Source organism: Lipophrys pholis (genome assembly GCF_963383615.2).
Source record: "Lipophrys pholis genome assembly, chromosome: 3".
In the NCBI taxonomy this organism is placed as follows: Eukaryota; Metazoa; Chordata; class Actinopteri; order Blenniiformes; family Blenniidae; genus Lipophrys; species Lipophrys pholis.
In genome coordinates, this window is record NC_137627.1 from 5,966,803 (window position 1) to 5,994,309 (window position 27,507).

General features: G+C 41.7%; 1 protein-coding gene across 1 annotated transcript in view; it reads left to right on the top strand.

The window, feature by feature from the left end:
- Positions 1 to 3,960: 3,960 nt before the first annotated feature.
- fat3a (FAT atypical cadherin 3a) overlaps positions 3,961 to 27,507 on the top strand; it is a gene marked incomplete at its 5' end in the record, with an annotated part of 118,373 nt that continues 94,826 nt past the window's right edge. Inside the window, one exon of the mRNA XM_080459568.1 lies at positions 3,961 to 7,270. Coding sequence (XP_080315694.1) covers positions 3,961 to 7,270 — 3,310 coding nt within the window. The remainder of the gene's footprint in view (positions 7,271 to 27,507) is intronic.

Consider the following 27,507-nt stretch of genomic DNA (forward strand, 5'->3'; position numbering starts at 1 on the left):
CATGATCCCCCCCCCCCCCCCTCCCCCCCCCTCCAATAATAAAAAAAAGCCCAAAATACCAAACATTAAAGTCAAGTGTGACTTTCCTGGTTGGTGAAGGAATACACAAATGATGCAGAGTTCAGAACTGTTTCTCATTAAACAAACCCAGGTCAAAGTTGCAGTCGCAGGCTGTTTATCCATTAGTGAAACACCCACACCTTGTGTTCCTCTTGAATGCTTCTGATGCCCCCCTGGACTGCCACAGTTAACCCATTACACTCCTCTTCTCTGAGTCTGATTTTACAAACATCTTAGTAGCTCTGTTCCATTTTTATGTTTGTTGGGGGAAAAAAAAAAAAAAAGCCTCTATTTTGATTTTATCAATTGATACAGAGAGCAAAGTGTGTACTGCATGAAAACAGCAAATGGAAATTGAGGCTCCACAACACTTTAGCTGTCATAACCAGCAAACTACAGTAAATTCAATTTGCAGACTGTGGATCGTCCATTTACCTCCTCACCTTTTTTTTGTTTGTATTCCTGACATGCACTTACACACAAAACAAAGCCTGAGTAATTGGATTTTAAAGCCATGATGAAAAGGAAAAGAAAAAAATTCGAGTAACATTTCTTGATTGCAGTTCCAGCCAGTTTATCATCGGTGTTGTCACTGACCTCAGAAGTATTTCGTAAAGGGAGGAATGGACCAGTGTGGCAGGTACATGTGTTTAATGCTAAGACTCTGCATATGAAAGGAGAGAGAGAGAGAGAGAGAGAGAGAGAGAGAGAGAGAGAGAGAGAGAGAGAGAGAGAGAGAGAGAGAGAGAGAGAGAGAGAGAGAGAGAGAGAGAGAGAGAGAGAGAGAGAGAGAGAGAGAGAGAGAGAGAGAGAGAGAGAGCGAGAGAGAGAGATGTCAAACAAAGGGTATGCTCTGTGTTTATAGTACTTCCAAATTTGACTCTCACTTGGGTATTGTGGGATTGTAGCAACTGAGAATCACAGCAGGCTATGTTTATACTTGACAGCATTAGCAGCGACAGCACTGGTGCCACAAGCTGCAATAATCCAATGTTTATTTTCCACACACACTTTTTTTCGCCAGCATACAAGCAATTGTAATCTGCATAAAGACAGACGTTGACTTAAACTGACTTGTTTTCCTATGTTTAAGGTTAACTTAGGCACTGTTCACATGAGAATGTTTTCAAATGAAAATGGAAAATCTTCAGGGTGTTTTCGGTGTCCGTTTACAACACAATGGTGCTCGGAGCCACTGAAAAAAATCAACTGTTTGAAAGTAGCTTGCAAGGTGGAGCTTTTTGTAAAAATGCTAAAACTTCATCTCCATGGAAATGGTAGAAAATGCAACTTTCCCGAAACGCTGCGACAGCTTGTTAATTGTTTATAGCGTACTGTTCTCTGCATGCATGTATGTGTCCTTTCATTACAAAAACAACCAGCAGTGCCGGATTGTGGCCTTACATGAAAACTACATTATTTTCAAGGTTTTCTGAAGTTTCTGTATGAATGGAGATTATTTTCAAAACATCATGTTCAAAAACTCTGTGTAAACGCAAAGCATCACCTGAAATGAAAGTTAACATGCCGTTTAACTGATACGGTTGAATTCAGGTTTGCTGTTCTTGCTACATGATTACCATCACACATTTAAATCCGGATGGTGGCAGCTGTGCATACGTGAGATGTTTGAAAGCAGCAGACTGACGGTCATCATGTCTATTCATCTCATCCATCTTCGATATCACTTTATTTGGCTCAGGCTTGTTTGGCGCTGGAACCAGTCCCAGCTATTTATGAGCGAATGTAGGGCACACTCTGGACTGGCTCCAGTCTATCACTGCACCAACAGTGACAGAGAGTCACACACACACACACACATTTACACCGATGGACAATTTAGGGCCACTAAATAACCTTGCATGCATGTTGTTTGAGGACACGGGTGTCTGCTGGAATCCCAGAGAACATTCAAATGTCCTTATTGGTAATCACTAGGCAATCTGTCATACCCTAAAATGTTACTTCCTGTAATCCCTGCAGACATCAAAGCACTATTTTCCAATTAAATGTATTTAATAATTTCACCTTTAATCTTATCAATAAAGTAAAAGTCTGTCAAACACTGTCAGTCCACAGCATTTGACTCAGCCCCCTTGAACTGGAAAATAAACTGTCTAATCCATGACTAGAAGCCATGAGGTGATCCAAATGGTGGGTTTTCTGACACCCCGAGGGCTAATGATTTGTTTTGGTAAACTGCTTCATGCCCTTTTTTGGCCACCCGTATGCATTCCCATGTGACGGAAGGTGATTTAGCCAAAGAATCAAACTGTCAGACCCGGTGTCAGAAATGTCAAATGTTTCTCTGAGTTGTAAGCCAGTCCAGCTGGAACAAGCAAGCATTGTGTTGGAATCACAGCAGGAGCATTAATCATCTTCACCCTTTCAGTTTCGAGCTGTTTCTTGTAGGGCTTGAATTCATAACTTAAACCTTGTAGACAGGCTGTAGTGGACCGAATATTGTCACAATATCAACCGCATACTGTGCTGCAACACTTCTTCCATGATAACTCTGTTCGGACCCAATTGATTTACTTTATGATGAAAAGTGAGTTTCATATTTTCCAAACAGGAGTGACTGGCAGCAGTCCATCAGCAAAGAGTGAAAAGCGCACAATAACAACCAGGACTTTAAGGGGTTAATCCAGTGTTGAGGCATCATTACTGTGCCTCCCTGCTGGCACTCGCCTTTTAGGAGAGAGATGTACTGACCCAGTAAAACTGACTGCAACTGCTCTGAGACACTTTCAGCAGGAAAGGTCCCCCAGCCCCCAACCCCCAACCTCCCAGCCCCCAACCTCCCACCCCTCTTCCACCATCACTTACTGAAGTTGACACCGAGATGACAGTTTAAGGTCAGACCAAAACTGTTAGAAAAGTGTTGTTTTCTGCCTTCAGTTGGGCTCAATTGGAGCTTTTTTCCGCCCATGGATGGAGCATTGGTTTGCATTGTTTAATTTAATGGAGTTTTTGGGAACACTCACCAAGCCAAATTATTCCTTCTTTGTTTTTCTTTCCGTTTCAAGCTAAAACTCTGTGAACATGTGTGTAACTGGGTGCATTGTTGAAAATTTGTAGATTTAGTCTGTGGTTTCCATAGTGTGTTATTATCAGGGCACCCGGACACAGTCTATCTGTTCCCCCCTCCATCTCTCCATCCCTTGTGGTGGAAAGTGCAGAGTCATCAGAATGCAGACCGCTGTGGCACTCCTTTGACCACAACATGGTTTTTACTGGATCGGGCTTTAACTCTCGAGGCCGAGATTGGCACATATTTGTGGCTGCCTATTTTCAGAATGCTGTTTTTTTTATTCTTGTATTTTTTTTGTTATTTTGGGGAAAAAAGAGAATAGAATCAGAAAATGGTAGCAAATTGGACTTTTTTTTCCCCATCTAAGAGCCATATCTGATGTACTTCTGGCTATATTACACAGTTATAAAATCCTGTGCTTCAGTTCGAATGTATTTCAGGAAAAGGGTTATGATAGGGTCACAGAGTACCAGCCCATCATTTGGTCCTCTGCAGTTATTTTCTATAGTGTTTGTTTTGGTGATGTTTTTCCGAGCCGTACAATTATTTTGTTCCTTCTCAAACCACCTCTGGTTTTTGTGAAACTTGCAATTGACTGTCAGTGTCCAGATACCACATGGGAATGATGTCAGCCTTCATTTCAGTTGCCTGGTAACTGTGGACACCCCTCCCCTACCCTACTTCCAATCAATCTCCGCTGTCCAATGGATAATTACTAGGGACTTGAGTTGAAAGGTCATATGGTGGATATGTGGCACGCCTTTTGTTCTTGGAGATCCCTCCTCCTGTTGCTAACCTCTCTCTCTCTGCTTCTCTCTCTCTCTCTGCTTCTCTCTCTCTCTGTTTCAGGATGGGGTTATGATGGAATGGATGTGAATATGGGCCGGTGGGCAGGCATGCGAGCCCCTCTCCTTGGTCTCGCCCTGCTGCTGCTGCTGTTGATCTTAAAGCCACCACCCTGCGACGGCCAAAGCAACCAAGGGGCCCCTCAGGATGGATCGCACTTTGGCTTCACCCAGCCTGTCTACCAGGCCACGGTTTATGAGAACTCAGCAGCACGCACCTATGCCAACAGTAAAATTAAAATGGGAATCCACCTGGCCCAGCGCTCGTGGGAGATCCGTTACAGAATCACCTCCGGCGACGATGAAGGCTTTTTCAAGGCAGAGGAGTACGTGCTGGGGGACTTCTGCTTCCTGCGCATAAGGACTAAGGGTGGTAATGCTGCCATCTTAAACCGAGAGATTCAAGATAATTATGTGTTGACAGTGAAAGCCACTGTCAAGGGAGAGGCCCTTCTGGAGACCTGGACTAAAGTCAGCATCCAGGTCTTGGATATGAATGACCTGCGGCCCTTGTTTTCTCCCACCACGTACTCCGTCACCATTGCGGAGAGTACCCCTCTCAGGACTAGCATAGCACAAGTTACGGCAACTGATGCAGATATTGGCTCCAATGGGGAGTTCTATTATTTTTTCAAGGAGAAAATGGAACTTTTTGTTGTCCACCCAACAAGCGGAGTAGTTTCTCTTAGCGGGAAGCTCAACGTTGATGAGCAAAACCGCTATGATTTAGAAATCCTGGCAGTGGACCGTGGCATGAAGCTCTATGGGAATAATGGGGTCAGCAGTACAGCAAAGCTTTTTGTCCATGTGGAGCGGGTGAATGAGCACGCCCCCATCATGAATGTGGTTACTCTTAGCCCCTCTTGGCTGGATAAGAATCCTGTCTATGCCATGGTGACCGTTGAAGATTTAGATGAAGGCTTGAATGGGGAAATCGATTCAGTGGTCATTGTGGGTGGGGACCCATCGGAGCAGTTTTTTGTTGAGAGAGCAGAGGAAGGCGAGTTTGCTATAAAAGCAACTGATTCAGTAAATTGGGAGACTTTCCCTTATGGATGTAATCTAACTTTGCAGGCTAAAGACAGGGGGACCCCGCAGAAGTTCTCTGCTGTCAGGGTCATCCACATCATGGTGAAGAAACGTCAGACAGCCGATGCTAAGTTTGAGCAAGAGTTGTACGATGTTACTTTAAATGAAATCTCACCACCTGGCACGATTGTAGAGGCTGTTAAAATCAAGCCAGAGCCCGATGATGCCGAATATATCCTGACACCTTCTGCAGACTCTGCGTTTTTTCAAATGAATACCCTAACGGGTGTGATCTCCACCACTCGCTGGTTCACTCAGGTGTCCCAGGATGTCTTTAATCTTGAGGTGTTGGAGATAGATAGTGATCTTAAAGTTAAAGTGCAGGTAACGATTGAAGATGCCAATGATAACACGCCAACATTTGCCCACTCCTCTTACGAGGCTTTTGTCAATGAAAGCGTACCCGTTGGGAGCAATGTGTTAGCAGTCTCAGCAGTAGATGGAGATAAAGGTGAAAATGGGTACATAACATACAGCATTTCCAGCCTCCAGCCACTACCCTTCAAAATTAATCAGTTTTCTGGTGTTTTAAGCACCATTAAAGAGTTGGACTTTGAATCTTCACCAGAGAGCTTCGTGTTTGTGGTCAGAGCCTCTGATTGGGGCTCACCCTACAGGAGAGAGAGCGAGGTGAATGTAACAATCCACCTGGAGAATGTAAATGACAACCGGCCACTGTTTGAGAAGGTTGCATGCCAGGGGGTAATTTCTGGAGATTTCCCAGTCGATGAAGTGATCACGACAATGTCAGCAATCGATATAGATGAGTTAGAGCTTGTAAAGTATAAGATCATTTCAGGGAACGAGCGGGGATACTTTGACCTCAACCCCGATTCAGGAGTCCTTGTACTGCGACATTCCCTTGCCACAGCCAGTCCAAAGAATGCCGTCTTTAGTTTGAAGATAACTGCCACAGATGGTGAAAACTTTTCTGATCCTATGTTTGTTAACATATCAGTTGTCTATGGGAAATCTCCTCCTAAACGTTTCAACTGCAAAGAAACAAGGGTCGCCCAAAAATTAGCTGAGAAGTTACTGAAAAAGTCCAAAGCCAGCACCAAACCTAAAATTGAGGAAGGTTTCATCGATCTTTTCTCTGTCAATCGGCAAACACCCCAGTTTGACAAAACATTTCCCACAGATATTGCTGTGCGGGAAGATCTAAAAGTTGGCTCGAGTGTCTTCAAAGTGAATGCTTATGACGGGGACACGGGCTTCAATGGTCAGGTTCTGTATGCCATTGCAGATGGAAACATCGACAGCTGTTTTACCATTGACATGCAGACTGGCCTTATTAAAGTCTTTCTGCCCATGGATCGAGAAAAGAGAGACCGCTATCTCCTCAACATAACTATATACGACCTGGGTCTCCCACAAAAAACTGCTTGGCGTTTGCTGACCGTCTACATAGAAGATGCAAATGATAACGCGCCACAGTTTTTGCAAGAAGGGGGTTATAAAATTGTCTTACCTGAAAATACAGCTATCGGCACAGACGTCATTCAAGTTGAAGCCACCGACAAGGATCTAGGACCAAATGGGGAGATCGTGTACTCTCTTGTGACAGGCACCACACAGTTTGGTATGAATTCCTCAAATGGGATTATTTACGTCGCTGGCCAACTAGACAGGGAGTTTGTTTCTACCTTTCACCTGAAAATTGAGGCCCGTGACAAAGCAGAGAAAGGCAGCCAGAAATTTTGTGTGACCACTCTGAAAATCACATTAGAGGATGTGAATGACTGCCCCCCGCTTTTTATCCCCAGTGTGTACAAAGCTAGGGTGCTTGAAGATCTTCCAGTTGGAACGGTTGTTGCCTGGTTAGAAACACAAGACCCTGATTTGGGATTGGGAGGCCAGGTTCGGTACTCTCTAGCCAATGATTATCATGGATGGTTTGAGGTAGACAAGGGCAGTGGAGCTATTCGACTCACAAAGGAGCTGGACTACGAGACCCAGCAGTTTTACAACCTCAGTGTGAAGGCCAAAGACAAAGGAAGGCCTGTCTCACTTCTCTCTGTGACTTTTGTGGAAGTGGAGGTGGTAGATGTCAACGAAAACCTTTATGCGCCATACTTTTCACACTTTGCCCTGTCGGGATTAATTAAAGAAAATGCTCGAATTGGAAGTACTTTACTCCAAGTTACTGCTAACGATGACGATGGCGGCAGAGATGGAGAGATCCAGTACTCCATTCGTGATGGGAGCGGACTTGGACGATTCGCTATAGATGAAGAGACAGGTAAGTTTCATTTTAAACTTATCCCCTAAGCCTGACGAAACACTTTCCCTTTCTGACTTCAAATTTGAATTTAATACTTGATCTTGTGCGTTTGTCTTCTATTGATCACACTTGAATTGTCAGAGAAATTGCCCTTCCCATCAAAAACGTCTGCATTGTGTCGGGAGAATTTCCTTTCCTTGAGATAGTGTGTGCAAATAGAGCAATGTAATACTACAGCTTGTTCTTTTCCACCTGATTGCTGCTACAACTATATTCTAATGGCCCTGTATTGGACTGGGTGTCCAGGGTATAATCTTCCTTTCCCCATAGTTTGTTTATATTGGCTCGGGCAACCTGAACTGGAGTAAGTGGTATAGGAGAGGGACGAACGCTACCAAGGCTGACACGCCCTCTGATTAAGTGGTGAACCACAAACAAATTAGGCTAAACACAAAAGAGTTCTCAGAATAACATAAAAAATGAATGCCTCGTGTCTGTAATACTGCGACACATGAGGGAGGAAGACATTATAAACAACTTCTAACATAATGCAATTGAAGAAAGCACAACAACAAACTGCAGCTGGGTGTTATCTACACCTTTCAGACATCTGTGTATTAGAAGCTTCACAGAGCTCATTTCCATGGCAGTCCATTGTAACAAATTGCATTAACAGTGGTTTTCTTTCACTTTTTGTTTGCGTTTGTAGGGGAAACCACCATTATTATTTCTCAAACTCAGCCATGACAGCTTTTCTGATTCCACCCCCCCCCATGCTTTTTTTTGTCTCTTCATGTGTTGTTTTGTTGTCTGTTTTTCTTTTTGATAGTCCCAAATTTATTTGTGAATTTGGGTCCAAGAGGGATTTGAATGTCTTTATGTGTAACCCACTTTCTTTATTGTGTCTTTTTTTTTTTTGTTTTGGTCACATACTCCATCTTGGAGGTGCTTTACTAAAATACATTGTATGGAAAGCTTTTTGCTTTTCAGGAACTGTTTAATCACACTCAAACAGCTGCTCACCTACCAGCACAATTATTGTCTGATCTATTTACAATACTTATTAAGTAAACCAAAGCCATATTAAACTGCGATATACTTATTAAATTATTCCTAAATTAATATGATTATCGTAGACGCCTGTCTTTTGTTCTCACTCTTTTTATCTGTTCAGGTCGCAAAACAACATAATGTAGTGCAAGACGTGAGCAAGATGATCTGAAAATAGAACAACAAGCTGCGCAACTGCTATGCTTCTTCGAAAAAAAGAAGATTACTGAGTCACAGTGGGCCTACTTTATTGAGTTCATCCAGGGTATTATGGTCTGTTTTTTTAAAATTGTTTCAGTAAAGAAAACATGATTTTGCAGAAATTTAAGTAAAATATTTATTTTGTCTTTGTGAATTTTTTTCTGACCATTCTTCATGGCCTAGTAGAGCGGACCGATCACAGCCCTCGTGGTCTGTCTATGCCTTGCATTCTGAGCCATGTCAAACGTGTTGGTAGGGGCTGTTGGTGTGTGTGGAGCGTCCACGTCGAGGCTCTGCAGAGGTGGCTCGCTGCAACACATAATGTTTACGGTGAAAGCATAGGCTTAATGTTTGCAAAACGTATTCCTATTTAATTAACTGTTTAATTCCTGCAACCTTCACATTGCATGATTGTATAAACTCTTCGCTTTGCAGTGTAGCTTTCATGCTGATGATCGTTCACGAGAAACAAGTTGCTTTTGCATTAATAGATTCATCACTAGCATGTGCTGTTTGATTTTAGAGTTCAATATTGTGTTATAACATTTAATCCCTGGAGAACAATGCAGCTCCCTGCTGGCAAATTACCAATAACAACTCCTTTAAAACAGTTAATGTACTTGTCCTGTTTGTAATTTTAATCAAACCAGAATGGATTGATTGGGAGGGCAAATCTAAACTCGTCGCGATCAAGTCTTGGTTTGTTTCCCAGTTGGTGTGGTTCAGTCTACAGAGTCTACAGCTCAGATTTATGTTTTTGGCCCATTGAACCCAAGAGAAGAACATTGCTCTGTCGAGGCTTATATATCTTTTTATCGTTATTACTGTTTTTGTACAGCAAATGTAGTGTTTTTAAAATCCCAATATACTACAGTCTTTTGAAAAGTTTTGTTCTGTTGCTCACTGTTACTTCAAAAGCTGGTCTCACACAAATGCAAAACTATCAATTAAATGGCCCTTGCTGAGCTTAACACACTGACGTTGTCCTTGGTAATGATTCAGGAAAATGCACTTCAGAGAAAAGTGTAGTGCTGATTCTCTTCAACAAGATCTATTGAATCGAGCATATTGTGGTGGTTTATATCGGGGCCACTCCAAGCCTATGCTAAATACAATACCAATTCCCACTTGAAGGGTCGGCGATGGCCGAAAGGATTCTTAAAAAAGTTATTATGTGTATCTAACACAGATGCACGTAGACCTGCAGTCACTTCCTCACACATACCCAGTCGTTAACCCGGTGTGGTTGTCCCAAGGTGACGAACAGGAGCAGAGTGGAGGGGAGGATTTATGGCCCTTGTTAGCTGAGCCTTGGCAAGCCTCATAAATCAGCCCCAAGCTGCTGAGAAACACTACAAACACAATTACAACTTAAAGAGAATTATTTTGGTCTCACACAAACCCACACTCACATATACTCATGCACACACACACACACACACACACACACACACACACACACACACACACACACACACACACACAGGTCTGACTTCAGGGGACATTACATTGACTTACATTAATTTCGTGGAGACTATAACCTTAACCATATCTACTACTTCTCATGCCCTAACCTTCAACATCACATCGACTTCTTCACTTCCTGCAGCCTGTAACCTTTTCCATAAATACGATTTACTTTGCCATTACCAAGAAATCTGTCTTCACTTTGAAACACGTGATTTACATTGTGGAGAATTGCTTTTTGTCTTCATATGGCAGTCCTCACTGTGTCTGTCTGTGTATGTTAAGTCCATAATGGTTTTTAAAGTGAATACAGTTTTCTGAATCTGTGTGAAAACTGCACAGGGTCCATATGTTCCTTTTCTATATACATTGTTGTATGTTTTTTTTTTCTTTTTTCTTTTTTGCTGCTTTGTCTTTCCAGCTAACAGTGAACTATACAAGTAGTTGCCTTATACGGCTTTTTTTCAGTTGCACGCTAAATTCAGTTTGCTGTGGCTTTGAACACTATTGTTCAAAATGCAACAGAAGTTATCCCCTTTTGCTTCAATATGTTGCGTAAACGGGGTTTTAATCAACGATTAAAATTCCAAAACAATTACAAAATTATTTTCTTTTTTTTGACTAATCACAGAGCAATGCGCTACAGCAGTTTGTCCTGATGAAGTCCAGGTAGGACAGCACTTTGATAGGAGAGGCAACTACAGAGTCTCCCTTGAATCGATTTATGTGGACTACAGTTTCTGATTTTTTCCCTGATGTTTGACCCCAAATTCCATAAAACCAGATCCTGCTGTATACGTTGCATATGCATTTCAGAGTTGATAGATAATATATGATTCAATCAACTACAACTCACACTCTGAAGATCATTTTCATGTAGGAATAATTATCAGATCAATAGTGTGATTGCTATGAAAGAACCTATCTGTAAATGATATCCGGCTCTTTTAGATTCAGGGAGATACAACTGACCCAGACGTTTTGGACGTATGCCAGTGCAACGCTCAAGTCAGATCTGTTCAGGGTTGCACTACTAACACCGAGCAGATATATGATACATCATATAAGCTCCCATTTCTATTTGTTCTGGTTGGTCAGCGGGAACATTTCTGGGTGTTGGGTATTTACATAGAGCTCATTGCACTGCTTACATTGTCTGTATACATTGCCGGCCTTGTTTTATGAATGCACATAAAACACTACATTAATGCTTGTATTGGTGTGTGTATTCATCATGAGCGATTGGGTTTATTTAGCATGAGATTTGTTTGATTTGATATGCTCTTTGAGGCTAGCTAAAACTGCCAGAAATCTATTTATAGAGCCACATTATCTTTTCTCTTCACAAAACAGAGGACATAAGTGCCGCAGGGAGGGAACGTGTGGAACAAAAAGATCAAGAATTAACCGAATAGCAGCGCTCCATCACATATCTGCACTTTCAGACCTAGATTTCTAAAAGTTGAAATCCACCCTCAACAATTGGACCATGCATCGGCTGTTCAGTGGGCAGTGTGTGCCGATGGGGTGAAACTGGGTTGACACTTTCACTATGATTTAGTTTGAGTTATAATCAGCCTTCCAGCAGGTAGAATCTCTACTATCTCGGCTCAGACCATTCAGGTATGGGAGCAATCTCTTATTTAATTGACTCCATTGATCTCTGCATAACATTAGCAGCAGATTCCACAAGTTTGATATATGTCCTTCATGGGTTGGGCTCATTCTTCCACAATATCTGAGATAAGATCGGAAATGTTTGGAGCCCAGGAAAGAACTTTAAGGGCCTCAGTAAGTATATTCCTGTATTGAACGTGCTTCATTGCTCGTTAGACTGTATTTTCGCATTTTGTGCTTTTAGTCGGTCTTCAGCTGGCAATAACACGGTGAGTAATATCATGTGGTACATTAAAATGAGGGCTTTGCATGCATAAAATGGTGATTTCCATAAGAATCAAATGAAAACGTCAATACCAGAGCTTTCCAAGCTAAAGAAAACCCAATACCATTGCTCATTGTAAATGAACCTACAACCATAAACTCTTGATGTTTTGTAATTTTGAACATATGCACAATATTACACACTCATTGAGGTAAATGTGTCGAATTGTGTGCATGTCAAACGGCATTCTCAATCCTTTTCATGAGTAAATTAGCTTTCACTCGTTGCGTGTGCAACATCCAGTTTGCAGGCATTTTTTAGATGCACTAAAATGCAGGTTGAGTTATAAAACTCTTGCAACAATATTGAAGCTGTGACGCCTCTCTCACCATGCTCATTTACTCTTGTGATTGAAGCCACTGCTATCAGAACATGTTGCTGCTATGGATGGGTTTGTGTGGCCTGTAGTGGTGTTCGGGTAGTGCGATGTGTCTAACAAAGGAATACGAATGCCATGATTCAAGGTTTCTCTCCAGAACGTTGCCCAGAGCATCACAGAGCTTGCTCTTACTGTGAAGCACTTCCTGAAGGTAATGATGCACATGCCTCCAGACATCTGCATAATGAAAAACAAAAAAGCATGACCTATGAGATCCTCTTTGGTTGCTTTGCATTCCAGTTTTGTTGTTTCATCAAAGCTTTATTTGGTTGTATGTTAGAATTGCTATGTGCGTGCGGCCAATCTGCATTTACACAGTCCCAGATCATCATTAAACAGTCATAACAGTGTTATCCCCAAAGTGAAATGCAAAGTAAGAATTTCAGGCTCACGCTGTATCTCTTTTTTATCTTCTATAGATATATGAGTGGGAAGGTTGGTGTTGTTCTGGAGAGTTTTTATTTTTTTTTAAAGCTCTACCCATAATCCTGGACTATTGTGTATTAAAGTAGACTGTTTTGATGTATTTTGAGTCTGATTGGATGGCTTTTCCCATGAACAAGCACAGTAAACAAACCTGTATTCTGCCTGGTAAACATTACACCAGAAGAAACAAAACTGCTGTTAACAATGAGCAATTTTTGTTAACTGAAATCTGGCACCTCACTGCAATATGGTGCAGACTCCTACACATTCTCAACCTAGAATGTCTACATGTTAACATATGACATTATAACAATAACACTGGTGCAATATTTCAGAATATACTTTATTTTTGATCATGGTTAGGATGAGGGGAGTGTAGATGTGTCACACCGCTTGAGGAGGGAAATGGCCTTACTGTCCTGACTTCTTGTAATTTAACAACTCTGGCCTTGACAGGATACACCGATGATTGCCGAGCAACTCTCCCCTTGGTCGTTTTTCCGAATTACTCCCATAGGCCTCACTCTCCCGTTTGGCATTATTAACGGTGATGATCAGGCCTTCATTTTACCAGCTTTTCTCTTAAAGCAGGAGTTGGGAAACACACACACACACACACACACACACACACACACACACACACACACACACACACACACACACACACACACACACACACACACACACACACACACACACACACACACACACACACACACACACACACACACACACACACACACACACACACACACAGAGTCCAATTTCATCTTGAGCGGGACGGACCTGACATAGTAACCTTCAAATTTAAATTGTCAAAATTTTTCACTTGTTGTGGCGCAAAGTAAACGTGACGGACGTAACATAAAGCCAATTTATATAGCCAGTAATATCTTCTGGTGCAAAATACAGTGAAATACGAAAACTGAAAAGAACTCTTTCCCAACTAGTTTTCACGTCAGCATGTCGTCTCCGCTTATCTTGACAAATTGGTTCAAAAATCAATTTCTTTGGAAATTTGGCCAGAGTGGAGCCTCTTGTTGACTGATATTGGCCCATGGGCTTTATGTTTGACACCCATGTCCTAAAAGAACATAGTATATTTTCAAGGTGGAAAGTAAGTGGGACTTTTTTGTTCTATTGGACAGATATGGACTATTGGCATATACATAGTAGACAATTAGCCAATAGTGGCAGCTAAGCTCATGATAGCATTGGCCTCTAAAATGAGATTGTCACATACCAATTGTCATATTTTTGGACGGGTAGACGGAGAGAAAGGAGACGTGACGGTTACAGGGACGCAATGGCATTGGACTGTCATGGTTGAGGTCCAGGGCAGTTGAGGGAGACTGTCAATGCAAATCAGTGCAAAGTTGTTGCAGCTGATGATGAAAGCAGCATGACAATGCCCCCATTCAGAGGACATAGAGGATTCACTCAATAGTGTGAGTGTGAAAATGTTGTAAATCATATGCTACCCGCCTTTGACGGCCTCCAGATCTCGACCCAACCAAACACCTGTTGGAGATTTTCAGCATCTTCCAAGCATCAAAGCCAAGAGAGGAACGTTTAAATAATGTTCTTTCTTAAACTAAAGCTCCAGGAACTTTGGGAGTCGATGAAACATGCTATCTTTTTTTTATTTATTTATTTTTTTCTTGAACTTGTTAAGTTTGTCGTTTAACTTCTAAACCCCCATGTGGGTCAGCGTCACGCTCCAACTGCATTGATCATATGGATCCACCTCTTGTGGCCCCTGGGCTGAACAGTCTCTTCATTTAAGGCTTAAGCATGCATTCAGCTCTGTTTGTGTTCATTTTCTAAGTGCATGCTGTCTGGGTGTAGGCGTATTCTTTTTTTCTTCCCCCTGATGTTTCCCAACATAAAATAATGAGGCGGTGGGCGGCTTAATGCAGCAAAGATGAAAACGTACCCTGTTGTCGTTAGGTGCGCTAATATAGACTTGTAGTAGTCTGCCAGCAGCTGATGTAACTGGATCGACTTAAGATTAGAACGTCCTCCTTTACTTCCCACTCACAGACACACACAGACAACCACACGTACACACACACACACACACACACACTTACCTTGGAAGCCTAACCTTTTCCATGTCATTCTCCCGCCCACTCTGTTCAGCAGGAAGCCCTTCACATCAAGACTCTTAATCACAGTGTCACTTCTCCCTGGGAACCGCTGTGTTTCGGGAGAGAGAAAGAAAGAAAAGAGGAGGAGGTGAAGGAGAATTCATGGCTGCCCAATTCTACAGTGATTAATTTCTAACAGGCTGGGAGGCCCGCAGCTTTGTCACCCAACAAAACCGGCATTGTGGAGTCTTCAACGTGCAGCCGGGAGTTAACGGAATCAGATAGACCCTGGGAATGACACACAAACACAGACCCACACACACACACACACACACACACACACACACACACACACACACACACACACACACACACACACACACACGCTTGACAAACTCTGCCGTTACAGGTTGCCATGTGCTAACCCCATTAGGTGCAAGAATAGCCCCAGAATCACTCTCTCATGTGAGCCCTGGATGACGAGGCGAACAGAGAGGGCCGGTAAAAAGACAGACAGGGCCGGTAAAAACTTAATGGGTTTTCTGATTTGTCCTGGTATGCCAGATGGCCATAACACCACTTTAGACAGAGAAGCTGCTGCTTAATGCGGCTTAATTTCCCCTGCTATGTCAATATATAGTATATCATTAGCAAGTTTGCAGTGTTGAGGTGATGCCATTGCGTTGTCTGTCGGACAGCAACTGGTACCAAACAATTACGTCCTTTGTTGAATTGCATAAGTCAGTCATTCATCTGTAGGCTGGGGGATCGGGAAAAAAAAACCAACGACTCCAGAATGGTATTCATGCTCGGTAATGGGCCATGCCAGCAACAATTGTTTCTTTTTCTTATTTTGCATAATGACATACTAATTAGAGCCAATTAAAGTCTGCAAAGTGACATTTGTAAAACCAACCTCTTTTTGGTTTTGTTTGATATTGATATGATTAGAAGCCAATTAAAGTAAGTCATGGCTGCTTCGCACGAACGTGTACCAGTATTTCCTGGTCATGCACTGTGTTTGCCATCACCACTACTCATACTTTACCGATTTTGCTGTTAGTTCTGTGTGATCACATACCCCCCCCCCAGCTGTATTCACAGTGTGAAAAGAAAGTTTAAAAAGTAGAGTGATTAAAATTTAGAATACTAGTAACAAATCCAGGAATTCTCTAAGTGACAGCAACAAAAGAAATTAAAGACACATGAAATAAATGGCTCATAGGATTTAAGTAACACCATTTGTGTGTATTGGGTGTTGGCAGTGAGTCCCGTATCAATCAGTCTGATAGCAGTCTGGCTGTCAGAGTTTGGACAGTTTGTTTTATCGTTACAACACAAGTTGCCAAGAGCTTCAGTTATGGTTGTATTTACCATTTCATTAGGCAGTTTTGGCACCGACTCTTTGAATGGACTGACGTCTAGACAATAGACGAGACACTGGAGTGATATAGTACTTTGCATTGTACTCTTCATTCACTTTTCTTTTTGGAAGTAAAATTTGAGTGCTGCATGTAAATGACAAACGCAGTGGGGGCAAAAAATAAATGATGAAAACTATGTAAAAGAAAAGAGTAAGATCGAACTGTGCAATGAAATTACACTTTGATGAAGTCAATTCATACATAATATCGTGCAATGTAATTACATTTCAAACTAATGATCAAATTATACTCGGACATGTTAAATTTATTCAGTATAGTCATACATTTTAGGAAATAATCTATGGAAGTATTAAGCTTATTTATATATTTTCCATAGAAGTATATATTACAGAAAAAAAACAAGCAAGGTAGAATAGTTGCCAAAGAAAAACAGAAAACTGTTGATTGTACAAGTTACAGTTGTCAGATTATGAACAAATGTTTTCTGTACACTGGCAGTATCTTAATTAACAAACAACAAGAAAAGAAGTGTCTTGGTCTTAAGGAGGGTTTTGGCAGAACCATACATGTTCTCGATGTGTTTAATGGCTCAGTCGGTGTTTGGGTGGGGGAACCGGCCCTGTACGGGTTGAGCTCATGCAGCTTTCACGTCTGTGTGGGTCTCGGGGCATTGTTAGCTAATACCCACTCTATGGACCTGTTTCTCTAAAGAGCCAACGGCAACATGTTTGACCATCGGTACACACTAATCACACACTCGGCACATTACACAGAGCGGCACTCCTTCTATTACCGTAATTAGTGAATTAATGACTGCATTTATCATAATTGCAGACTGGGAAGGAGCATGAGTGCCTTGCTGAGTAGTGAAGTGTCAGCTGGGATATGGATGGAGTCTTCCTCAGCTTGTGTGTGTGTGTGTGTGTGTGCGCTGTGAGTCTGTGGGGGGAGATTGTTTAGGTGTTACCAATGGATTCTTATGCTTATTTTGTTAATAAAACTCAGTTGCACTGCAAAGCAAATGAAACAAGCCATTCTACTTGGTTACCTTCTTACTTACTCATTCCTCTTTATTCCTGATGAAACACAGGTCTTCCACTAGCACTTGCAATCTACAGCATAGTGGGTACAGTAGTTTCGGTTTCTGTGATATGCAGGTTTTACAGGAGAGGTTTATCATCCCACCGGCCGACGCCAACCTGGAGGGCCAGAGAATCAATCTGGTGTCTACCCTTCAGCGTGTTCGCTATGAGTCGCCTTACCATGAGTATAATACTCCAGCAGGCATAGCTCTAGTAGTCCTAGATACACACATACTGTGAAATTCTACTATATTCATCCAAAGTCTAATTGTTGGCTTTAGTAGAGCACAAATTAGGACAGAAACAAGTCAAGCCTTTGACTTTCACAGTCAATTCAAAGCCACACTGGATGTCAAATAGGGGCCTGGGGGGAGTCGGAGAGCTTGGGGGGCAGAGGAATTCTATTTCTCAATGGTGAAGAAGTGTAAATGAATGATTGACTGATTGAAAAACTTAATTTGTTCTTTCAGTTCCTTCCTTAAAGCAAAATCATAACTGCAACAGTTTTGACATGTATCGGATGAGCCCCCCCCCCCCCCCCCCCCCCCCCCCCCCCCAGTTTTGGGAATATCTAATAAAATGTTCAAGTTTGACAACAACAAAATAAGGAGATGCTGTGGTATTATTTGCGTGGGGCTGCCTGAACGCACCAGAAATGCTTAAAAGTAAAACTAACAAAAATAAAACAAATCAAAGAATACAAGGTCATCAGCAAAGATCCTGAAATAACCGTTATCAGCAAGCATCAGTGGGTTCAGATGCTGCCTGTGTATGGTGCAAAGAACAATCTTAAAAAGAAAAAAGATGTCTATGGAGGTGAAAGCAGCTCTCAGGACATAAAAAAAATAAATAAGTTTGTGGTGCAGATGGTACAATGTGCAAAACTAAATCAAGATGGACTCCGTGCGCCAAGAACAACAGAGACTTAAGGAAAAAGCACCATCAGGCAAGATTGATGTCGAGTATGAGAGACACTACAATCTTTCTTGGGCAATGTTTTATGGATGAATTATGCAAAACTATGCATAACTCTGTGGGAATGCAACACATCAGCAAATGATGCACACCGTCAAGCAAGTGAAGCAAGGTGGAGGCACCATCATGTTATGGGGTTGCTTTGCTGCCGCTGGGAGTGGAGGCATTGAGCTCATCAAAGCAATGATGGGATCTGAAGATTATGAAGACATTTCAAAGAGAAGTGTAAAAGCCAGTGTAAAAAAAACAAACAAAAAAAAAGCCTGTCTGAGGTGAGGGATTTTAAATAAAAAGAAAAGGTAGACTTCTTTAGACTCACCACCAATGTGTTCTGACCTAAATTCAACTTGAATACCTTTGGGGGAAGTCCCTACCGGAATATGGGTTCTGCAAAATCAAGAGAAGCTGCTGGCATTGCAGAAAGTAGCAGCAGACAAGTCAAATCTACTTTATGGTGAAAAGAAAAAAAGTTTTGAGTCCAGATCCATTTAGCTCTGTGCAGGATTATTCTACATTAAGAGTTCAAAACGTTTTTTTGTTTTTTTTTCTTTCCTTTCCTTGGTGTGGTCCAAGATTGTATCAAAGAAAGAGTGTGGACTTCATTGAATTCACTCTTATAAACAGGCAGAATCCTTTACAAATGAAAGCAATGGGCGAGTTCCCAGGTCTGCACTGGAATCTAGTAAATGTCTTAAAATGCCCTTCTTTTTTTTTTTGATTTGCAAATATTTCTCTCTCTGTTATCCCAAAAGGTGATCCCCAACCCTGATCATCTCGGTGACCAAGGTTTTGACCCATTTAAAGAAAAAAATGATCAAGAATATAGAACTCTGTACACTGACACTGTCGCTTTCTCATATTTTTTACTCTTAAAGAGAACATTTCTAACAGTTGTCTTTGTCTGTGACTTTCCTTCCACACGCTGCTTGTCAGCGTTTTTGGTGTCGCCATGAGGATGGCAGTGCTCAACATCGACCTCTTTAGTTGCCATATAAAGCCAAACGTTTTTTTTTGTGGGGGGGGGGGAATGTAAAAATGATGCATTTTCACCTTACACGTTGTTTAAACAGGGTGTGAATGGTGATCCTTGCAAAAATGTATTCAGTTCACCCACATGGGCCAAGTAGAAGACAGCGACCAGGAGGTCAGAGATGTGATCCGATGAAAAGTTGAATACATTTATGTATGAACAATGGAGGAGCTGCACTTGTTCAACCCCTCTTTTCAGGGCTGCGTTCATGGTCCCAAATCCCCGCTGCCCCAGGAAGCCGCTCAGCAAACTGGACTGCTTCCAAGTGTCACCCTGTGTGAGTGCAGCCAGCAGGTTCCTTAGTGTCCCTCTCACCCCTAAATCCTAGAGCAAATAAAGATTATGCAAAAATAGAAATCTTTTTCAAACGGTCAGGAAATCCCATTCAGTGTAATATAATTTGAAGGATAAATTTATTTGAGGTTTCAACAATTTAAAACTCTTTAACACACATGAATGTGCATTTAGAAAAGATTAGACTTTTTCAGTCCAAGAAACGTGTGAGCCAACATCGTGCAGCTATTTAATTGGAGTCAGATAGATTATGTTGCTTTTTTTTATGTTAATGTTTATGTTTTTTTATGTTATGTTAAAAAGATATTTCACGTTTGTTTTGCCGATGCTCTCTGCAGATTTAGTGAAGGGTTGTTTCACTGTGATGTGTGTTAATATTGTGGCACGACACTAGTTTGGTAGAAGTTGATGACAAGCTCTCTCACTCTGGGCTCTGTACTCTGCGTTTTAATGCAGTCAGGGTGTTCGTGTTAGCCTTTCAGAGTTGTCAAATGTCAACTAACAAAGCTTGAAACTGGAGTACAAAATGCAGAGTCTCGCGTCACCACCCAGTTAATGTTGTAGCTGACTTTCAAAATCATGTCAAAATTGGGTTGTGGTCATGTAACAGAGCACTCCCAGGAACTGCAATACCTTTAACAGCCACTGTAACAGCAATGCAATGCCATTTTATTTCGAGAAAAAAAAAAAAAAAAGAGCAAGCGTTAAGCTCTGAGCTCAAATGTGTAACACCTTTTCTCAACAAGCAGGGGAAATATAGAATTTGAATATCTTTCTCCATTATTGCCGGTACTCTCATCCGCAGTTTTATTCACTCGGCTGCTACCTGCTGGGGTGAAAGCTGAGAATCAGCCGGTAATTAAAAGCGAAAGAATGGTTGAAAAGAATCAAGAGAAAAAGTAATTGAGGGCAAGTCGAAAGTGCTCTAAACTGCATAACCACACATTAACCCCGCAAACACACTGCAAGTTTAATAAAGTGAAGACACATTTGCATTCATTAAATCCCGTGGAGACAGATAAAACACTTACATGGGATCAATATCCAGTGGGAGTACCAACCCGCAACACTTGGCAGTTACCTTGTTCAGCTACTGAGGAGGGTTTGTCTTTACTCTCATTTTAAAGGAAAGAAGTGCAGCACCACCACACATATTTGATTGTAAATAATGAATACATTTTCCCAGTCTGCTGACCGATTATATGATCTGTATGTTGAATGGTGACAGGAAGTAATAGTCAAAGAATGATTGAATCCCACATGTTTTGATTTGAATCACTAGCAGGAGCTGAAATGGAACTTTTGTGGAGCTTCAAATACATTAAAATTAAAATGTAATCAACCAGGCACCGAGGTGAACGTGACCTGTTTGTCTCTCTTTCCTGTAGGGTATTGTCTGCTTGTAGCTTTGAATATTCATCAAATCAGGAAATGTGTTTTTTTTTTTTTTTTTTTCTATTCTGTAATTTGCAAAATGAAAATAATTGAACAAGCATCATGCACATGATTGTGAAACAGCCTGCAGAAAATATTAGCTCTCTTTCTTCCATGCAAGACGGTCACGCTTGTCACTGGGGATATAGTGAAACATGATCAGGGTTTTTTTTTTTCCTCTTTTCAATATCTAGGAACAATTGTATGCTCAAGATAAGGGGCCTTGTTAATAACATGAGTTATAAAATGAGAACGTGTGGATTTGTTGGGATCCTTTGTATTACACTTTGACTGACGTCAACAATCCAGTGTTGAATTAATTACAATGGATAAAAGAATGACACCTCTATTGACCTATTTCTTATCCTTTGGACTATTTAAGACTTCGTTTACATGACAAGGGAAAACACATCCATGAGTTTTCATTTCTGAAAAGCTCCGTGTGTACATAACACATGTTAAAGGTGGTTGATTTGAAGGTTGTTAGACCTTTTGACTAATCCTGTGTGTAACTCCTTGTATTCATATCTAAACTGAGCTCATATGAGTCATCTTCTTTTTCTCGGGCCGTTGTGAGCTTGATAACGGGTTGACCTTGTAGAGAGTAGGGCTTTGTCTGTTGCTATATTGCAAAGTATTACTTCAAACCTTGCCTTCACTCTCAGCCGATCCTTAACATACTCAGAACCTGAACTCCAACCATAAATTCTCTGTTTGCGGGTTGAACGTTAGGAAACCTAATCCAGCTTTTCCACCAGGAGGTGCAGGGTTCGATAGTGTGCGCACCAATCTCTTCCTCGTCTCCTATTCCTTGATGGCAATCCATATTTATTGCCTTTCATTTATTGGACTCAAGGTTTCAATGCCAATCCCTCACCACAATGCGAGCCCTCGCCTGTTTGTTACCTCGGCCCTGAAATCACTTCATAACTCTGATTTTCATTGACAAAATATTCGAGGGTCCAGTTTCTTGGTTCCCATGAGGCGGGTCAGATCTCACAAGTGTAGTGGGACTCCTGGCTATGAACCTCAGAACAACAGTAAAACATACACACACACACACACACACACACACACACACACACACACACACACACACACACACACACACACACACACACACACACACACACACACACACACACACACACACACACACACACACACACACAAAGTGCAGATGTTTACTAGATTCAATTCCTAGAGAAGAAAAATAACATTCGTAATGATAGACTGCAGTTGCCCTGAAAAGGGGTGGGAGGGCAGATAGAACACGCACACACGTACACATACACACACACATACATACGTACACATACGTACACACATACATACAGGTAGTGTGAAATTTCAGTGAGAGTGCAGCATGGCTTGGAAAGCAATTAGGATTACATCTGTGTGAATAGCCTACACACCTCACACTCGTATCACAGGCCCAACGCATGCACGGACGCACGCACGCACGCACACGCACATACACACACACACACACGCATTGTGAGGCAGTACCATCAACAGTCTCCTGCCCTGCAGCACTCTGTCCTTATTATACCCGCAGGAGTAATAACACTGTTCCATAATGTCTGTATCATACGAGTGTGTAATTGTGCTTAACCGTGCATGTGTATGTGTTATTCCTGTTGTGAGGATATAAATCTATATTTACACAGCCACATTATAGGGATCTGTCTTCCTCTGTGAGGACAAAATGCAGGTCTCCATAACATAAATCTCTTAACTTCTAGTCAGAAGGCTGTAGCCTGTGTTTAGATTGAGGCTAATGTGAAAATGAAGGTTATTCCAGGAGTGGTTGTGGTAAAAAGTCTCCCGAAAATGAATAGAAGCTAAGATATTGTTCTGTCAAGGGACGGAAGCTGGACTGTGTGTGGCCTAGTTTAAAGTAATGCAATAAAACAAACCCAGCTCGAGCTCATTATGTGGAAGATCTAATGAAGCTTGTATTTTCAGAGTCACTGGGCGTAACACAAAACAACAAAGCCAGCACATCTTTGGTGCGGCTGTTGAAGATCTGGAGTGAATTTTTCTCGGCTCTTCTTTCGTATGCATTTTGTTAAGTTCAGTGTTACTGCCCGCAAAGCATCGACACCGGGGAAAACTACTACTTACACTACAAACTCAAACAACTCCGCCAGAGAACGAAGAACAAAACTGATAAGTTTCTCGATGTCGTGATTATTCAGTTGCAATAATTCATTTTGTTTCATTTTCTCCTCGTGATGACTAGTACTTCCTCCGTTTCTACTTTAAGAAGGTGTCAGAACTATACGGAGCAGTTTTTAAATGGAGAACAAAATCTCATTTTGTTTTTACATCCCTCTTTGTTGCTGTAAATTCCACCCAGTGTTGACACACATACTGACGCCACCTGCCTCTTCCAGCTCTTCTGTTGTCATTGTCTCAAAGTTTTACTCAGAAATGTTTGGCTTTGCCTTTGTTCCACTCCCTTCAGTCTTTCTCTCTCCCATCTGTTCATGCTGCCTTTACGTGTCATCTGACTGTATCACCTTCATCGGGTACTTTTTTTCAAAAAGCATCAAAACGCTGCTTTTAAAAACGGTCCTCGTGAGCTTGATGAGATCCCCAAGTACTTATAGAAGGTCTGCATGTTCAGACATTGTCCCGCCTGGCAAAATAACTGCTTATTTAAGTCTTCCATTAAAGGTCACCTGTGATAACGACCCTGGTGTTATACAGCATGTTTGTGGCTCGTCTAGCGGTGGCATGCACAATTACGCACACTCAGCCTGGTGACTGGAACAGCTGGGAATTCCTGTGGTAGACAAAGTGGTCCACCCTCGATCGTCTGGTAATGATGATGGCCGGACACCAGCTGTTGTTTGACACAAGTTTTTACTTTGGACTGACCTGCAAGCTCGTAAACAGCATCAAGCAGATCTCTGGCTAAAGCCTGGCTCACACCACAGGGTCATGGGGCCCAATTTTGCCCCGATCCCCTCTTCCCTGAGCATCGGGAGCAAAGGTCAGATTGTCGGATGTCTGCAAACAACATAGTTTCTGATTTGTTAATTCCTCACCGTGACGGCACAGTAGATGTGCACTCCATAAATTCATGTTTCCGCAGTAAAATCACGTGACCGTTATTGTTAACCTCATTATTACAGATCAACCCTCGTGGAGCTAAACAGACTTGGAACAAGAACAAGAACAAAAACATCCTTCAAAGCCTCAGTGATGAGGATTTGTTTTATTGTCCAAAAATCTCTAAAATCCAGAGTCGGAATGTCGGCCCAATGTTGATTTGTGGCAACATGTTTGTTTACATGCCGTGTTTGTTTAGATTGAAGTCACGTTTTATTACCAAGATTTAGAATATTGAGCGTGAAAAGCCTGATACTCTGAAGAATCAGTTCGTGTGAGCTCCGTAGTCACACCACACATATTCAGGTTTCACACCTTTGAAACAGTAAGTTTTTCCTTTTTACAACTAGTTTTCTGCTTCTCCCCATTGTTTTGTTCATACTCTCTTCAACCACTAGAGGTCCCCGTAAAATCTTATTTCCTGCAAATTGTAGATGTACTTTTTTACCTCTCATCTATCGGACTGATATAAACGCATATCTGGGCGTACATGCAAAAGAATGAGCTAGTGTCATCTCCAATACTATATTCTTAAGGTTCAGTCAAAATAATTCTTCTAAAAACAAAATGAGAAACTGCTGTCTTGTTGACTTAAATAACCAGTGCCACTAACTGTTCCCTGCTTTTAGTATGAAGCGTTGCAACATTTTTAATATGTGATTAATGGTCGTGCAGATGTGGCAGAGCTCAGTCAGTCAGAGTGTTTACCCTCGCCTCATGTCATGGCGCACAGATTCATCTGTTAATCCTCTCTCGGGCTGCGTCGCCTCCTAAATTTAGAACGAAGCGCTTCCTATTAGAAAGAACGAACCCCCCAGTCTGCAGCTCCACATCTGCTGGTCCATGTCATGCTACAAATGTATCCCAACTCAGCAATTATACAGCAACACATTCCCTTGTAGACTAAAAATGTAACATTGCCGTGGCGTGACAATTTGTTTGTCTTGTTTTAATTATTTACACATTCATCCTTGTGTTACAGCCTCCTCGACACTGATATAATTCACACTCGGCTCTGTTGGGTAGTCTTGTAAATGACCTCTTAAATCATTTGCTAAAAGAAAAGAAAATGAACATGGCAGCCAACGATCAAGCCAGTTACCTTCACAATGTGGAAATTGTGGTCAAATGAAGGACGAAGAAAAGAACATCTATGCTCGTGTGTGTGTGTGTGTGTGTGTGTGTGTGTGTGTGTGTGTGTGTGTGTGTGTGTGTGTGTGTGTGTGTGTGTGTGTGTGCGCGTGTGTATAAACAAAAGAATACTTGTAAAGCTAGGCTACAATTATGCTTCCTACTATTATATTCCATATTGCTGCCTGTCCTTTTATGATTTCTTTTTCTCGGCCTTCTTTTCTTTTCAGCCTTGTGGCTTGAATTCAAAAACTGCAAGAAGGATAAACAATGCATCTGAGTGGTTTTATTGTTTTAAAGTACAACCACATACAATTCGAGGAATCTTACATTGTCCTTGACTTTAGTTTGTTGAAGAACTGAATTGAAGGATGCAGAATAATCGAAGCTGTATGCAAAAGCACACTCATCCAAAGGCAGTAATTAACGCCAACAAAACTTGTTAATATTTGAACATTCGGGAAGTTTTTCAATTAAAAAATACAACATGAGGTGAATGTGTGCATGTCACTTCATTCCAATTGTTGGTGCTAAGTGCGAGTACAGTATGGAGAAAACGTATCGTCTGCATACAAAATAACAACAAACCTGTGACTGACAGAGTTTATAATGCTTTGTATAAAAGTGGAGAGGAATTTTTATTATTCCATAGTGCAACACTGTGGTGGAAGACGCCAGAACTCTTCCCAACGAAACAACAGAAAATTGCTGGACTTGGCATGTAACTAATAACACTCTGTTTGGCTATCTCATATTATCTTCTCAAAATAATCCCAAAAGCTGAGGGACTGCGTGCCTTAGGGTTTTTTTTTTTCATGCGTAGACGCCTCGACTTGAGAATTTCAGGCAAGTCAAACCTCTGGAAACAGGCATGTCACTGAGGACATTTCGTCTGAAGGGTTTGGAGCTACCAGGCGGACATAAAACCAAAGGAACAAATGTGAAGACAAATGACGCTCTAACAAGACAACCATAGACGGGACAACATACAGCGTGGCAGTGAACAATGACTCAAGGCCACGAACATTAATTGAGACATCGAGTTTGACGCTCCCTCTTATGTCACCTCAATTTATATCACCTATTACAGCAACGCTGAGAAAGAAAGAAAGAAAACCTTTTATGTGCATGAATATTTTGTTCCGCTTCTCTTCTCAGATCCGAGTCACAGGATCACAGTCTGTGTTCACACGTCTGGTCTTGTTGTCACATTTATTCAGATAATGACCATAATTAGTCATCAATGTCCAAAATTAAGTACTAATAAAGATTTTTAAGAGGTTAAAAACTATTTTATCTTCTCTCAAATGATGAGATTAACACTGATTTGTTTCCTAAGAAAGCATCGCCACAACCACACTGAAACATTCATGACATTTAAAAGTATGTTCAAAATAAATTGGAAAAGATTATGAACTGGTCCCCACAAGGACAGGATCGGACCCTGGCTTATGGTCTGTATTGCTGTCTGGGAATAATGTATGTGCAAGTTACATGTCAACATCTAAAATGCTCTATCAGCGCTTAAGGAAATTAGGATGTATGTTTTTCCCTGCAAATCAATTTAGACGTTTTGTAAGCACCACAAATGTTGATTTGCTGAGAACTGACAGCGTCAGCAGAGTTCTCAGACTGATAAAACAGTCCAGAAGAGGACAGGATGGATGGTCTGCGTTGACTTGTGCCGGGTTGAGCAAGCGCTCTATTTGTGCCTGATACGACACCCATTGAGTCAGGTGATTAAGATTCTTAATTCCTTGTTCATTAGCCGTCCCAAAAATAGTCGTCCTCCCTGTTATTAGATGTCAACTGAGCACATCATTACTCCAGAATGATGATGGTGTCACCGCTGTCAGCCCCGTGAACGTTCCCCCATCAGGTGTGACGTGGGCTCTCTGGGGTTACGCCCTCCTGTTGCTGTGCAGTCTGCATCATCGCCCTTCTCCGGGCACAGAACGCTGCTGTAGCACGCCGGAGAGATGAGCAAGTCTTCATTTATTCATGTGCTAACCTTTACTTTCACTTACCCACGGTGTTCCACTTCCTCATGTTGATAGAGACGGCTCCTCTCCCCACGCTGTGGCCTGGCACTTTATCGCTCTTTTGCTAGTTGGCTAATGAGGGTTTTACCTGTGGGGTCTCAAGTACTAATCCCTGCTCATAGCTGAAGGACTAGCTGAGGACTCATTATAACCTTCAGAGAGGCCAGATTAACTGAAGTCTGATAAGGGCTTTGTGCTGCTTATTTC